Genomic DNA, 17641 nt, shown 5'->3' with positions numbered 1-17641 from the left:
CTGGTGCTGGCTATAAAGTTTGACAACAATAACAGGCTGATAGGAGAGGAGAGCTGATATTGTTGGCTTGTTGCTGCTGGCCGCTTGTCAGTTCTGGCACCAACCGCCATTACAGTGCTGGCAAACAAATCAAATAATTTTTCCTCCTCTGCTTTTTTTAATAAGATGAAACATGATTGCAGTAGTTGATGACTATGCCCTGTGTGTTTGGTCTTGTTTAAACCCCAAGAGCAACTATGGAAAAACATCTTTATTTGCCAACATAAACATAGTACTGTTTCTCTATTGGGCTACTTTTCATTCTTGTTTTGTTGTGGCATTATGAGGTATTGCACGATGATATGAGCTCACACAGTTGTATAACTTTCAGTCAGGTGCATGCCAGAGCACAAATTAATTGCACTAAGCATTAGATCTACATGTGCCTTACAAATATGATAACAGAGAAAAACATAAGGGTCCCCAGTGGACAGACCTGGATAATAAGATTTTAAAAAGGTTATCTAGTATTACAAAGGAATACATGATCAAGAAATGCCTGTTCTTTACAAAGTGTGTATTAATTGCAGCCATAAGATTGTTAGAACTGTGCAGAAAAAATTAAGCCCCCTTAGTCAATTCAATGAGTTTGCTGTGTCGGTATAGCGGAGAACCTGACACGGGTCATTCAACAAAAATGTTTGAAGCTGGGCCAACATTTGCCACAATACAATGCTATGTCAAGGCTCTTCCTTGACCAATCAAATATGTGCTAGCTCACATTCCTTATATGTTAAAGTTGGAACATGAAGAATGAAACTTCTGTTCACCTCCTGATCGTTGAGACGAAAGGTAAGACGACAGACTTGTAAAAATCCTGTCCCATGGCATCATAAAAAGCTTGTTTTGGTGTCTGATATGTCTTCCAGCTCATGGATATACAACTCAATCCAGCATTCCTGGATTGTATTTCGTCTTCTCATGAGTACCTGAAGCAACACAACCACTAACACAGCCTTTATTTTCTTTTAAATAGTGCCATTTTTGGTCTGAGCACTTGATAAATCTTACTTTCACCCTCAAATTTAAAATATTCATGTGACTGTTGCCATTTGTAATACACCATTTCAGGATCACTTTAAGTACTGGAGAACCTTGGGAGCCACATCAGGGATTTGGCAGTCATGACCAGATTCAGAGAGCATCATTTCTTTCTTCTTTCTTGTAATTCTTAAAATAAACCAAGCATCAGTGGTGGTCGTTTAGCATTTTTCACGCATATTTCATTTTTAAATAAGTAGTTTTATTAATGTTTTCAGTGAAAGACAATGCAAATGGGGTTAGTCCGTCCATTCATCTATGCAGAGCTACTAAGTTTTACAAGGCATCTGAGAATACAGATGTCTGGTATCTAGCGTTTCACTGGCCCTCTGCAGGAGTACAGTTTCAGCTGCTCCAGTCGTCTCCCTGCAGACTCTGGACTGTAGACATAACAGATTGGCGCAGGGCATATAGGTAAAAGAGGATAGCTTTTCTGTTGGATCCTCTATTATTCCAGCCTTCACCAAATCTAGATTAATGATGGTGATGGATGGCTACACATCTGTACCTTTACAGCCCACAAACAGGAATCAGTGTGGCTAAGTGAGGCAACAGTACAGTAGTAATTCAGGCTTCAGCTGTGTAAGAAAAAACTGAAACGTTTCCTAGCCACAATAACAGATGTAAGTACAGCAGCTTAGTAAGAATGAATACCCATCATTTCATCAGTTTTATGGCCTTCAAGATCTGTAGTGACGTGATTGGTCTTGTTTGAAGTCAGGTGAGGAGATGGGCCTATCCAATGACCTCCCACAAAGTATAACACATGCTGTCAAAGATACTAGTGCCCCAGACACTGACCCTAACAAATCTGCCAACAGATATACAGCTTCCAATTCTGGTCATAGTCCATTTAGTCAGAGAACAAACTGGTAAAACTATTACCATATTGTCCAAGGTCACATACTGAGACACATGATTGGATCAGACAAGTGGAGACCTGCATTCCCCATACAAAATCCACATGACTAAAGACAGATTAGCATTTTTATTGTCATTATTATGAATTTTCAAGATGACAGCCTATGTGACACATACTGTGAGAGTTTCCGTGCTTTATCGCAGTAAACAGAGAACAAATCCAAATGTTTATGGCGACATTATAGCCTTTCCATAACTGCCGTTGTCAGGAGAACCTGTGAGTTTTTACCCCACAACTAGTTTGGGATCCTGGCTGAAAACTCTTATCACTTCTTCAGAGCCAAATCTACCTGAATCCAGTGTTTTTAGCCAATGGTATCTAACAATTAATCTAGTGGGTCATAGTCAGCACAGCAGGAAGACTGGTGAGAAAGAATATGACCCAGATGTATAACCTGGTATTAACTTAGTAATGACAGTACATGAATTTATCTTTCTATACAGACACTTTCTATACAGACACTGATAAAATGTCTCAGTGCTTCTGTTCTGTCACATTATTTTCAGGCTTTGTTTTGATGGTTTGTGACAACAAACATATTGACAAAACTGACTCTGAGAGCAATAGAATGATGAATGATTCAGTTGATATGGTTATAGATTTAAGTGTATATGGACTCAATTCTCTCACATAAAAACAGTGATGTAAATCATTTACAATCACTCTATAAAACAGAGGCCTTAAGTCTGTCTAAAGTGGGTCACCTTAAATTAAATATCTCCACTTTAAAAGATGTGAGAGGGTTATATTCCCTCTGAACTGGCAGAGCCTCTTTCTGGATATTTAGTTGGGTGTAGATCAGAAGCCAAAGCCAGAAATTAGATCCCAAAGAACGAAGGCTCCTACAAATCACAAACCCAAAGCTATAGTTGCTGCTGACTTTTTCAAATGCAGGGACAAGACCATTAAAATTGTGTTTTGTCTTGAGTACACAGACATATCACTCCTCTGCACTCGATTCCTAATGAGCTGTAGATTTATAAAATGTGAAAAAGCCAATCTGTAAATGATAATCACTAGTGCTTTTGGCCAGGCAGGATTTCACTGGAGCCAGATTCAACAAGTCAAATAACTGAAGATGTATTAAGTTCCTCTCTAGAGTGATCATATTTTGACCAAAGAAAAACTGTCCTCAAGATTTCAGAGAAGCGTTTTACTCACAGCTCTTTCCACAGCACTGACTTTTAACTAACTGATGGGGTTATGTGTAGAAATTCATGTTTCAACATGCAACAGGAGAAGATCATGCCTGTACAAATGGACTGATGTCTAAATTTGATTTTCCGCAATTAAATATTGCTTCAATTCAGTGTAGCATAAAACATCCTATATTAGGATGAACAGCTGCTTTAGAGAATATCAGAATCTGTCTGACTAAAGAATCATCAAATATTCACATGGTGAGACTTTTCAGCTGTTGCACTCAGGATTTAATATTGCTGCAACTTTGAGGAATACAAATAAAAAGTTAAACTAATCAATAATCTGGCTCTTAGTGAAAAAAACAACCGTAACTGTTCAAAAATTCATTAGCAATAGTGATCACAAGCCTACCTGAGTCTTGACTGGACTTGGACTCAGAGAGACTGACAGCAGAGGCGTCTCGTGACTGATCAATCATCCCAATGTTCACCTTGTGCTTGTAGGGGTCCAGAGCTCCAAGAAGACCCAGAACACGGATGGCCTGTTGGAGACACACACAGAGTTAGAAATCTTGACCAGATTCTTGCACATGACTTTGATAAGTTGCCATTGTCTCCTTACAGCTCTGAAGCTTGTTGAAATAGCATATTTTTCTACTTACTGGCAAAGTGAGGATTATTTGGAACATAATGAATATGAAACAAAAACATCAGCAGAGATGTGGGGTGAGTAGCTTAAGAAGCTTCTCTAGGATGCTAGGATACTTTTTCAGCGACCCTGAATCCCCACTGGAATTGGTAATGAGTGCTGTAAATCCAGGCTGACCTCAGCTGCAGCTCTGCATTATTAGTAAGCAGAGCCATCTTTCAGGCCTACAGGTGGTGAGTATTTGATGCTTAAAAAACAGATTATTAGTGAGATATTCCTTCATTCATAAATTCTTACACACACAAGAAAACCAGCAAAATTAGCAAATGGCAAGTAAATCATCAACCTACACTGGGTACACAACTGACATAGGGAAAAGAACAGAGAGAGTTGCCAGAGCCAATATCCACAAGCCACACGCCATTCTCAGTGACAAGTTACTCTCAAAGTCTCACATAATGTAATAGGGGGAGACAAAATTATGACAATTATCACTTACATCACAGCTCAAGACTCAAGGAAAAAGTTCCACCTAACTACGGATAACTATGGAAAATGTGCATGGTCTCATGCTGTATGTATTCACGTGATTATAATTCACTGGTCAAAACTAATACATCTAAACAGACCTGCATTTGCTTGGTATATGTTGACAGTTAGGGGTTCTGGCCTCATACTGAGTCACTATGAGCAACAGAGTTTGCATTAATACAGAGACAACTGTGGGGAAAGGGTTAGGAGCCAAGACAGAGGCACTCGTGCATACCTCTCTCCTGATGCCCTGGTTTTGTTCCGTCTTGAGGAAGTTGAGGAGCACCTCTAGAAGGGAGGGGTACTTGCGGTAAGGCTCCACCACATAGCCTGTACTAGCCACCTGCTGGCCCAGTGTCCACAGCGCCACCTGGTGGAAAGTCAGAGGCAGATTCTCTTTGATTGATGCCATTGATAAAGAGGAATGACATGCAAAGCTTTCTTCACATTGCTTATTTAAAATCAATGTAGTAAAAATACCTACAAAAGTAATATTATATTTACAGTACTAATTACTTTGTTTTTGTCATATTCTTATGATTCATCATATTCTGTATAACAAATGTAAATACAAATTTCAGCCATTGATCCTGCCTGCTCCTGCCAACATTTCAAAATTAGTGTTAAGTCCCTTATTGAATTACCTTTGAATGACCCTTTGTTCTGTTAACTCCTGCCACACAATTCTGTTTAAAAAGGAAATACCAGAAGCACAATACTCTCAAAATGTTCTCTGTCTAACTTAAAATGTTCTCAGAAATGATATCCTGTTATGTTTACTAAAGTAGATATTTATTTACTGATACCCAAGAAATAAATACTTTTTAGAACCTGGAGCAGTGCAGAGGAGAAATTAGTAAAAAAATTAGAACCAGATGAAGCGGACAATCATTTTCTTCACATACCTGTCGCTTGGCCAATGAGGAGGAGTCCTGAAGCATGTCCATGATGATTGGAAAAAGTTCATCCATCCACTTCCTCATCTCCAGGCCACTCACCTGGCAGAGAAGAAACAGGAGAGCCAATCAAAACTGTAGAAATCTCATAATCTGTCCAATTCCCTGTCAATAGGAACTTCTAAAATGCAAATGGAAATTAATAAATGCTTTGTACAACACTTCCTGTCTAATATGACCATATCAATTAATAGCTTTATGTGTAGAATTCTGATGTTATTAAAGCATTTGTTTTGATTGTTTTGATTTGATTATTTTGAAGTCAAGTCTTAGGAAATATCTCTGTATTGCTTTCAGTCTACTCCTCTTAGTGTCACTGGGTAAGATTTGGGGGGGGGGGTGTTTTGCTGTCTACACTGCAGCATTTACTACAGTGTCTCTTGTGATCATAATCATCTGAAATGATCTGGAAATCACAAGTTTTCCAATTCTGCAGAAAGGGGCTTTCTGCCTATATATTATGCCTATAAGCTGACATGATATTTAATGTCCTTCATCTGTATTTCCTACATTTTCTCGTGTCTTCCTCTGTCGGTTCCTGAACAGCTGGGTTCCTGCCTCGTCCTGCACTGAGCCAACTGTCATCACTTGGTCTACCTGAGCATCTCCTGCACTCTCTCTGAACTGCAGGGTCTGCCTGCCTTTAACTGTGCTTTCCTGTCTCCTCTGTGAGGGCCACTGTACCACCTAGACAGGGCGGAGCAAGGCACACATCCATGGGTAGGGCCCTAACCTCTGTCACAGCAAAAGACTCAAAAAGTTAAACATGTGCACAGTGTAACCAATGATCAGATTTATTTGGTTTCAATCAGCAGCAGCTATAAAATAAATGTGAAATATGTATTCTAACACTATCCTTGTAAACATACTGGAATTTAAAATTCCAGTCTTACCTGCGCCAACTCCCCAATGGTCGCAAGGACACTAATGACCACTGCAGGGTTGGGGTCTGGGTCTTTTAGCTTGAGGATGAGAGCCTGTAAAAGTAAAAAGGAAAGAGGGTCACTTAATTCACTGAACCCCAGTGTCCTTTCACTATCAGAAAAGTATCTGAGGAAAGACTTAGTGTGGTAGACTGAGTACACGCGTTCCTCTCAAGTAACAGCCTGGTTTACTTTCATGTACTCATACACTTTCACAATGGAGAAGTAACAAAATCATACCTTAAGAATGGGCTCCATATATGGCCGTATGAGGCGGGGGGCATTGGAGACCAGATGGCCAAGCATACGAGCACTCTGCTCTTTGTTCCTGCCAACACCACTGTGCTCCAACTCTGTTAAGATCTGCAACAAAATTCAAAACCAAGTTAAGCATAACACACTCACTCTTTTCAACCTGGAATAAATCTCATTAAGGTTGATTCATAGTGAACATTATGGTTTTATTAGAGCTGTCGCTGTGTTGCAACTCTTACATTGGAATACCTTGGATTTTATGACATGTGTAATACCTGGGCCTATTCTGCCCCCTATAGGTATCCAATTGAAACAACAGACGGCAGCATGGCGAATATTTAGTGACATCTGTACAAGAAGGGAAGATATCTAAATAATGTATTTCTATTTAACATCTTCTCCATTCGCAGGAATATTATAACCAAACTGAAAAACATGTTAATTAATTTTTTTTTTTTACAGTGGACAGACTGTAACCCTGACCTTAACTTTAAGAATTTGTCACTCAAACTGTTGCTGTTAAACATCTGGGGTTGACCTTTGTGGGCATGTCAGAAAATGCCCAAAAATTACCTGGGAGGAGGAGGAGGTGGGTGTTTCAGTGTTTTCAGTTGAACAAAGAAACACCAAACTCCATCTTTCTGTGTTAATAAAAGTCCATATAGGAACTTCAACGTGATAAGTCATTAAACTACTCGTCATGTGCCATATGTTGTGCCTCTCCTACCTGGATGAGCATCTTGCGTAAGAAGGGCATGACAAAGGCAGGGTTCATGCTGCTGAGGCGTCCAATTGTACAAATGGCCAGCTCTCTGATCTCAAACACTTCATCATTCAGTGCAACAAACAGCGCCTGCAAGTTCTCTGCCTGGGCGAGATGAGCGTCAAAACGCTCATCAAGAGATGCCAGCACACAGTATCGGATATCTGGATCTGCAGCAAACAGAGAAAAGGAAAAAAGCAACTCTCTTACCAGTCTTACAACCTTTCATCATGGGTTGTTACAGCTTTTAATAGTTGTGTTTTCCCATGCCACAAATGCAACTATGTCTCATTATCAAATACTGATTCTTGCAACACTGAGTTCTCATTTTCAGTAACATTAATACTTTTTTAAATCAATTTCTGTGTTACCTGGGTCAGTGATTCCAACAACTAGCAGCTTGCTTAGCACATCTGCAACAACCTGCACGGCTGTCTGGCTGACAACATGGCCGCTGATCAAGTGGATAGAAGGGGTAAGAAGGCGTGAGCAGGTCCGAGCTGCCTCCATCCGAATCTCCTTGTGTTCACTGTTCAGGAAGTGATCAGCACAGTGGCGCACAAATTGGGTGAGGGAGTGTCCTGGTGAAAGAAAAAAAAGTTAGAAAAATGGATCAACTGCAAGATTTGGCATGATAACTATTTCTTAGATACCTGTAGTTTAGGGAAAGTTAGGGCAGTAATACAGACAACCATTTAACATGTTAGGTGTAGTTTTTACATTTTGTGAGTGTATGTACAGTATAAGGCTTCAATTAGCAATGACTTGCTTCATTTCATGTTTTTGTCTCTGATTTTGAGAACACACAATTGGCTTGAGGATTCTTTCATCTTGGTCAAGAGAAGACCATCTGGCTTATTTCAAACATTCTGGGAAAATGATGGGATGATGTCCGTTGATGTGCCACAGTGTGAGTTAGCTAACAGCTTGTATATAAAAAGAGCTAGAAATGTTCCTTTGCCCATACCAATAACTACTCACTAACAAGTGCCACCCAGTTTGACTTTGCACAGACAGGCAAACCAAAGTATGCATGTTTTTCAAAGCTGTCTAAAGCTCTATGGGTCCAGTCCAGACAACAGCTGGACACACCCATTAACATAACTGCAGTTCATTTAATCGTTTAAGTGTTTTCTTCACCTCCAGTGGCTCCAATCTTATATCTGATTGTTTGTGCCTGCAATTTAAAAACACAATAATTCTTCCCACCTTTGGTGAATGTGCTGTGTGCAGGCACCGACACAGCTCCATCAGTTATTTTTTTATGATTTTCTAGTCTGTACTGCCAGTACCCACACTTGAAAAATGGTCATTTTTCTCCACTGTCAGAGCCAAATTTATGATACAAGGGTTATTAATCAATGGAGTATTATTCATTGGAACAAGATTGGGAGTCTGTATGATTTTCATTCTGTGGATTTCATCTTCCTGTGTTTCTTAACATATACTGTAAGAGAACAAAGTCCTGCTGTAGGACCCAAAATGTTTTAAAAGTGGTGTCTTTTTCAAGGTTCTTACCTTCAAATTCAAAGCTTCCTAGGGTGCGCAGGGCCAGTGTGATGCTGCCAACGTCACTCGCCTCAGGGATGTTTGTGAGGCTTGGTGAGGCCAACTGGTGAGCCAGGCCTTTGGGCATGCCAGGGTGACGCAGCGGCTTGTGCATCAACACCAGGGATAGCATCTTTAGAAGACCATCCTGAATATCCTTCTTCAACTGGGGAATCTGACGGCTCAGGTCATACAGCACTGCTGTCAGTGCAGGACTAGATAAATAAGACAAAATGGACAAATTGCTGCCATCTTCAGATAAGGACAAGGAAGTATGCTGTGTGTTTATCCACAAATATTTAACTTCACTGCATAAGCCATATAACAATGGAATTTAGCTAAGGCTAAATAAAATAAACAAATATAAATAAAATTTTGGATTTAAACCTTCTAGCTATATAAACCCAGCCCAAAAATCCAATCCTGGCAATGGTAAAACTTTGTTACTTGAATTATTTAGCATTGTGGTGAAACAACTCTGCCCCACCTGAGGCCCACAGCCAGCATAGGCTCCAGCAGCTCCTTGATGTCTGGCTGAATGCTGGGACCCATGGCTCTGGAAAGCATGCTGATACAGGTGAACACTGTGGCATCCACCTGCATGGTCTTCTGCCTCCTGCACACACAGAAGACCGAAGAGTTAAAAAACATGCACTATAATGATATCTCCCTTTTCATTTTAAGATCAGTATCAAAAATTATTTTTAAACAGGTCTACCAGAGAGTAGATACAACCCAATATATATATATATATATATATAATATATATATATATATATATATATATTAGACTTTTCCATTTATTATTAAAAACAATTACAATTAAATTAGCCTGGAGGGTCTCATCCAGCCTAACATTGCCAAAAACCTTGAAACATGTGAGGCAATAATGATATTAGAGAATAAAGAGACAAGAAAGTGAACAAAGTACAGTGTAACAAGACTGAAGAGTTGTATCAAAAATCAATTCCCCCTTCACTCACTCACTAAAAAGTGAGCAGACACTACATTTTTTGTTCCAGTCTGGAATTTCTGAGGGCACTATACACTTGATACATATACACACTCAAAATTCAGACTCTCTTTACATGTACAAAGTAGATGTAAAGAGAATAAACAGGAATGATTTCAAACACAGCCAAGAACTATCAAAATAAAACAGGATAATGAAAAAATAAATAAATATCTGATATTAAAATATCTGAATATGAAGAAATTAAATATACAGTATATAGAGACTACACAATTTAGTGTTTTAAATTACTGACTTGTGTGCAAAGTCCTTAGGTGGCAGGGCAGCCTTGATGATCTCAAGGATCTTCGAGAGGTATGGTTGAATTTCTACCCTGACGGCCACTACCAGCAGCCCCAGAGCCTGGAAAGCTGCAGTCCTCTCTTTCTCCTTCTTCAAACAGCCCAGCAGGTAGCCCATAGTGTCTGACAGGTACTGGTCTGCAAGGTGGATCGAACAACCACCACACAAATGATTAAATACAGATGTATATCAACCAACAGGTAGAAATTACAAAGAATTTATTACAGCAAAGCCCACTGATACCATGACAGAGAAGTATCTCTTTACATTACTTGCCCATAAGCAGTGGATACATTGATGGGAAGAATGCAAGGCTGCCAAGTTACTGTATCAAAGATGGATTCAAGTGTATCTTGGGTGACATTCAAACATGATTTAGTCCCACCTGTAAAGGTATGTGGCTGGAAAGCAGCCAGGCGTGGAAGCAGGTTGAGGATGGTCATCTGGATCAAAGGGTTTTTACTCGTTTTGTATTTCAGCACCCACCGACACACCTGGACAAAGAACATAATAAAAGCTTGTGTCAACGACAATTTATCTGGTGCTCAAAATAGCACCGGCCTTATAATGTTCACCTACTTTTTAAATATCTTTACAAGACCCCTGCAATGTTGTGGGAGCTAAAAAACATTACCTCTGATATAAGATCTACTTTTAATCTTCTTTAGTGTCATAAATACTAGAAAACTCCCACACACCAACTCATTTATGTTCAGTATTCATCAATGTACAACATTCAACTATCATCAGGTATATGGGAAAGCATCAGGGCCACTGAAGTCATTTTTATCACAACAGCTGTTCAACTGATTAATTGCCAAAACAACTATTGCATCCCTGAAGTAGCCAGACGCCTGCTGTAAAATCTACCTGGTCGAATCGTTCTTCCATCAGCTCACGGCAGTATCGGCTCTCTACCAGCGAGCTCTTGGCAGGTACCGGTGTGGCTCCAAAGCTGAGGAAGCCCTGAGGCGTGCTATAGCCCAGCAAGCCCAGGAGGGCGTTTGACTGCTGGGGCTGCACCGACTGGAAGCTAGTGAAGGGTGTGATGTGGCGGGGCTTGGTTCCAAATCCCATCAGCTCCTTGCAATACTTATCGTGGACCAGCTGCTGCTGTGTGATCTCTTCCATCTCCTCACGCATGCGCTGTCATAGAGATAAGAGACAGTGAAAGGCATGTCTTGCTTTTGGGTGTGAGAATGTGACCAACAGTGAAATCAGAACTCACCTCTCCTTCCATGCTGCTGATGCGAACCAACTCATTCAGGATGAGAAGAGCGCCATGGACCCTGTCGTCACGATTCATTCCTTTCTCTTTAGCCAAAGTCTCATCAAAGCCTTTTTCTGCCTCCTCAAAGGTTTGCTGTTACAGAAAAGACAAACACTCATGTTGCCTTTTACAAAGATGTAGGTTTTCCCCTCACAAATACAACATATACTCGGTAAGAACACTTCTTTAAAAGCAAAAAATATGATATGCCAGTACACAGTGGAATGGCCTACTTTGTACCACTGTGGTTTCTGCATTTCCTTGGTTTCCCTCTGTGTGGTGAGGATGAGACAGGCTCGCAGGGCAGACACAGCCCCTTCTCGGATAGCCTGCTTGGGATCCCACACTGCGTAAAAGATGTTATCGAAGAAGGGTTGCACTTGCTGAAAGAAGAAGGTGGGTGCGCTCACAGCCAGCTCCCTCAAAACCAACACCTGGAACAGAATGAAAACCGTTCTGTGTCTAGTTATTAATTGTCTCTTTTAGGTTTACTTCTTTACAGTGTAAATAAACAGCTAATTTTCATATTATTACAAACTAGGTAGTTATCACCTTATTCCAGGGCTCTAATGTTCAAGCCCTGAAATTTATAAAATGTTCAACAGGAAATAGAATTTGTGTGCACTGCTGCACACAGCAACACAGCAGTTAGAAATGTTATGTTTAACTGCATACCACTAAGTAGTGCCAATTTGAATACTACCTAATAATGTAAATGGCATGGATTATGCAGAGTGTCAGAGGAATATATTTGACATTCGCTGTCAAGCAAAACAAAGAAACTGCAGTGAAGAGACTGACTGAGGTGAATGTGTTTGAACAAAATTGTGCCATCAAATGAAAGTACTCCAGAATTCTTACTGCAATTATGATTAGTCATTACAATGAGCATGACTGCATCAGCATGCAGTGAATGCTGTTACATGGTGCGTGTGGATTCCACCCTGCTCACATTACTGCTTTACTCACATCATGGCTGGATTATTAGTGCTCATAATGTAGCCATACAGTGTCCTCTGATGGGAGCTGCACTAGTGAACTGTATAATAAAATATACTTGGCTTCTCAAACCACTCAATCAGACTGCAAAACAAAATAATATCTAAGCCCAGCTAATTGAGAATCCATACTGATTACACTGATTACAGATACTGGCAGAAAATCTAAGAATACAAAGGGACAACTCAAAATGTTACTGATAACGGCATTTTTGCCAAAAATTTCGTGTCCTTAAATATAAATAGGGTGCGAGTGTTTCCCAGAAAAATCTATCATACTACATTTGGCAAAAAACAAGCTAATATTCTTTCTGCAAAAACTGTGTACTTATTTAGGAACACAAACACCTACATACACAACACAACAGAACCTTAATCCCAAAAGAGATAGGTCTTAAATACAAGCAACAAAGAAACTGCTTTCTCAACAGCAGGGAGTAAGGTTTCTATTCAGGGAACGTTAAACTCACAAATAAGTCAAGTGCAGCTTTCTAAAGTAAAAAATAAAAAATAAAAATACAACAGTACAATGGAACAGCTCAATTCAGTTAAATTATCAACCAGCCTCATCTCCAGCACATATACACACCACCAAGAAGTAGTGGTATTTCAACAATAAACACAGTCCCAGCTGCCTGCTGGTCACTTACTGCAGCATGGCGTCTGCCCTCATTCCTGTCTGCTCCCAGCCACTCCAGGGCCCTTTTCACCTCAAACTCCACATATTCAGCAGTAAAGGTATCCCCAGCCATAGACAGGTGGCCCATGGCTTTAGAGGCCATCTCCATCACCACAGGGTCGCTGGAGGGGAGCAGGTTGCGCAGGTAGTTGGCAAAGCGGCTGATCCTGGTGGCATTGCCTCCTTCGACTCCAATCAGACTCACTAGAACAAATCAATCACATATTTACTGCCTATACTGTTATGCACTATTTCATGAGATGTACACAAAGGGCAATACATTATTTCAAACTAATTTCATTCAATAAATTATAAAATTTGGCATGCCCATTATTGTGTTTACGCCTTACCAATGGCAAGAATTCCTCCTTTCTTCTCATTCACATCAGAGCTGGACACCAGTTCAAATATGTGGTGGTTTAACTCGTCATAGAACGTAGTGGCTTCATCTTGGCTTAACTGTGGAAGGCACAAAACCAGTATCACAAAAACTAGCAAGTGGGAGAATCAAAGTTGGTCACCACAACTTGTACAAACTATGACAAAGTAAAATACTACATGACTAAAAAAATCTAATCTCTGCAAAATGAGAAAACTTTTCTTTATGTTATGTAATATTTACAACCACGAGGAAGTGTGGATTCATGTCCACTCCTGAATTAATGTTAGCGGCCAATCACTTCAGCTGTTGTAGCGACAACACTAATTTAAGAAGTGTATTTGAAAGGTATCCTCATCACAAGTTTCCATAACATCTGTGTTTGTTTGCCGTTACCTCTCTGAGCTCTGTAGTCACATAGTGCTGCAGATCTTTGGCAGATTTTGCTCTGGTGTCTTCATTTCGACTCTTCAGCCCACTGACAAACTGCTGCAGCACAGTGGCTGTGCCTGACATGATCACCATTTGGATGGCCTACTCTGCAAGAAGACAAATGCATGAATGAGTTAAGAGAGAAAAATTTCCTTAAGTACAACGTTTGGGGTTGTCGATACAAAGGCAGCACATAAATGAATAACAAGTTTAAACACCATACTTAGAAAGACAATATTTGGTCGGTGTTGTTGTTGTTAGCCGACGTTGTAGCTAGCTAACGTGTCTGTTTAGCTAGCGGAGGTGAAGCAAACTGTCAACATTGCTGGTTAACAACATATCAGACACTAAACTGAGCTTTTTAAAAAAAGATACCGCGGTTTACACCGTCAATGCAATACTGACACGTAGAAGTCGTATAGGTCAAGTACAGGTTAGTTAGGAGCTTCATGAGTGTATCATGCTGGTCTTGTTTAGCTCAGGTTAGCTACTGCTGCCGTTAAGCTATTTAGCAAACCTTTAGAAAGATAGTAAAGACACGTTGTACCACTTACGTGTTTGTACTAATATGTCGGCCACTTATTTGTTATTCGGCTCTTGCAGAATATCTATCATCGTAAGCCTACCTGGCCAATACACTCGGCTAGGTTAGTTAGCTAGAGTATGTCTCTGTTGATTTGGACTGACTCCAGCAAGGCACACACAGGAAACTTCATGAGCGCTGAGTTGCGCAGCCTGTGCAGAACTGAACGCAGCTCACATGTACATGAGTACAGGTTTGGGGTACTGACACTTTACTGTAGTATCTGTATCTGTTATACTTATTACTCTATATTTGCAAGTGAAAATATTAATTCTGCCGGCAAATCTAGTATAAATGAGCAATTCCTCAAAAACCACCTGGATGTATAATTGTTAATAGACCTTTTTCAAGGTGGGCAGACTTGTCAAACCGAGAAAAGTGCAGGTGTTAATAATAACATTAATAATGACGGCTCGCTGACTGTGATATTACTGTGATATTGAGTTGCCATAATTACTGAAACACGAATGTGATGGAGCCAGTATTTGTATTTATACTAACACATATCCCATCACTTTTTTCTGAAGTGATAGCTGTGTCTGCTCTGAGTAAGGTCAATAACGAAGACTGGAGTACCAGCTAGGCAAATTAGGCAAATGTTTGACACACCAGACCCCCAGGCTTGTCAAGTGAAGACTGGTTTCTTGTAATTTAATCATTGGCCTACTTCATCTTGAGGCCCCTGGTTTTAATGCCTTCATAATTTCAGTTTTGACTTGTATACCCTTAAATAAACTACCACACATAAAACCCAAGGCTATTTAATAATTCATCATATGACTACTGTACCAGTTCCACAAAGAGAAGGAGGAGGAGGTCCAGCAACTTAATTTAAACCCAAGGCCCCTGAGCAGGTCAGTTTGGCTCTGCAACTTTACCTTCAAGTTGAATTCAAACCTCAAGACATTTCTTTTAAAATGAGTTTCCTTTATTCTCTGCAATGATTCTCAATTATTCTTGGTATGTTCATGAATTTGAAACTTTTTTTATTATGAGAAGATAATGATAGATTACAGTAGATAAAGATAGATGAGATGAAAGAAGGTGAGATGAGATGAGAACAACAACAAATAACAGAATATTTAACACACAAAAAAAGAATAATAAGAGAGAACATTTTGATAATGACTGTGCAGCAGTAATAGGGATTCAACATAATCAGTTACTAAAACTTTTACAGATATTTGCAGTTATATTTGTAAGCACATACAGACATGGACATATTTGCTGGTACCCTTACAGCGTTTTGAAACAATGCTTCATTCCTCCTGAAAAGTGATTAAATTAAAAGCAATAGTCTCATTTATTCCTGCCTGCCTATGTGATAGAGAAAACTGAAAAATGATTTATTGTTTATACTAAAACTAGCGTGGACAGATTTGTTGGTTCCCCCTAAAAAATATAATAAATCACTGAATTCTGATCATGTTTCAAACTAATTGTTTGACCTTAATTAGTGTCACAGGTGTCTTCAGTCTTTTTCTCAGCCAATCAGCTTATTTAAAGAGAGAAAACGTGTCACTGTCTAGTTTGGTATCATTGTGTGCACCACTCTGACCATGAACCAGAGAAAGCAAAGGAGAGAGTTATCTAAGGAGCTCAGAAAGAAAACTGTAGATAACCATCTTAAAGGTAAAGGCTATAAGACCATCTCCAAGCACCTTGATGTTCCTGTGACTACAAATATTATAAAGTATGAGGTCCATGGGTCTGTAGTCAGCCTCCCAGGACATGGCTGCAAGAAGAAATGCAACCCCAGGTTGATCAGAGGGATAGTGTGGATGGTGGGTCAGGTAAAGTCACTATCTGATCACACCATCTGTCACCTTTTAGACAACAATGGGCTCCATGGATGAAGGCCCAGGACAACTCCATTATTGAAAGAATAACATAAAAAAGCCAGACTGGAATTTGCTAAAATTCATGTCAACGAGCTACAGTTTCTGGGAGAATGTCCTTTGGAGATTTTTGAGAAGTCACATCAGCTTTATATTCACAGACTGAAAAAATTAAGCTTTAAAAGAAAAGACCACCATACTTAATGTGAGACATGGAGGGTCTCAGTCATGTTTTGGGGCTGCTTTGCTGTGTCTGACACAGGGAGCCAAGGGTACCATTGTTTTTGTCCAAACCATTTTCATTTGGTTTATTATCTCAAATATTCAGTTGATTCAAAAATCAAAAGCAATGTCTGATTTTTGCTAAACATGGAATCAACAATGATTGATGCCATTAATTTCTTGGTCAGTTTCAAATTATTCCAGAGATAGTTGTGGGTTCTTCTTTTTCATGGTGAGGTACCAACAATTTTTTCCACATTTGTGGTCAAACAATATCATGTCAAAACCAACTTGTTTAAATATAACAAGCAACATGAAATAATATAGGTTATACGTACACATAGAGTATACTGGAGTATACTATGTGGCTATATTGCCCCCCCCCCCAAGTGTAAATACATTTCAGCCTCAGGGGGGAGACATTGTCCAGGTAAACAACCTGCTTATATCACTGAGAGGAACATACTGAACCTGACCTGATGAAGCTCAGTGTTTGAATAGTGACATTTACCACAGTGCAAAACACCAATTATACTTGTGCCTTCTTATTTTTCAGTTGTACGAAATTGAACCTTAAATGTCAAATGCATTTTCATCATCAAAATGAACCATAATTGTCATCATCTTTTAGATTTCTGCTGTCTTTAAGTTGAGGTCATGATGTGATAGATGCATCCTCTCAAAAACAAACATTTCACTCACTTTTTCAATGACACAGGTATACTAGTGGTTCTCAGCCTGGGGTCTGAGGACCAAGAGCAGTCCTCTAGAAGGTCCCAGGAGGTCCCATACAAGAGGGGTAGTACAGTTCAATTTCAAAATAGGTGAAGTTGCTTTGCTTGATAAAAGCTCTATCTGTTGTCAGTCCTTTTGTCAATTATTGTTGACACTTTCAAGCTTATACCTTTCTGTTTGGAAGAGCTGGGTCAAGGTGATCTTTCCAGCTAGTCAGCCACTTACTTAACCATCCACTGAACAGACCTAGTACCAGTGGACTTTTCTCCCAACCTTACACAACAATATAAAGAACTGGTACTGGTACGGGTACTAGAACTGGTTTTTAATGTATGTATTTCAGTGGTGTCAATGCAGTCTGACAAGCAGTGAGAAGCAGGTATATCTTTGGAGTTCCTCTGTTGATGTCCAGTCAAGAAAG

At 39.7% G+C, this 17641-nt stretch overlaps 1 protein-coding gene across 1 annotated transcript in view; it reads right to left on the bottom strand.

Annotated features, from left to right (window-relative positions):
• Window positions 1-14562, bottom strand: part of mtor (mechanistic target of rapamycin kinase) — an 82108-nt gene extending 67546 nt beyond the window's left edge. The window contains 18 exon segments of the mRNA XM_018675222.2: window positions 3557-3686; window positions 4560-4694; window positions 5230-5322; window positions 6174-6257; window positions 6444-6566; window positions 7186-7391; window positions 7593-7802; window positions 8740-8984; window positions 9257-9385; window positions 10038-10221; window positions 10470-10578; window positions 10955-11230; window positions 11313-11447; window positions 11588-11788; window positions 13003-13235; window positions 13382-13490; window positions 13807-13949; window positions 14397-14562. Coding sequence (XP_018530738.1) covers window positions 3557-3686; window positions 4560-4694; window positions 5230-5322; window positions 6174-6257; window positions 6444-6566; window positions 7186-7391; window positions 7593-7802; window positions 8740-8984; window positions 9257-9385; window positions 10038-10221; window positions 10470-10578; window positions 10955-11230; window positions 11313-11447; window positions 11588-11788; window positions 13003-13235; window positions 13382-13490; window positions 13807-13935 — 2731 coding nt within the window. The 5' untranslated portion in view covers window positions 13936-13949; window positions 14397-14562.
• Window positions 14563-17641: the final 3079 nt, after the last annotated feature.

The sequence above is a fragment of the Lates calcarifer genome, linkage group LG6, assembly GCF_001640805.2.
Source record: "Lates calcarifer isolate ASB-BC8 linkage group LG6, TLL_Latcal_v3, whole genome shotgun sequence".
In the NCBI taxonomy this organism is placed as follows: domain Eukaryota; kingdom Metazoa; phylum Chordata; class Actinopteri; family Centropomidae; genus Lates; species Lates calcarifer.
This window is presented reverse-complemented; position numbering and strand designations above follow the sequence as displayed.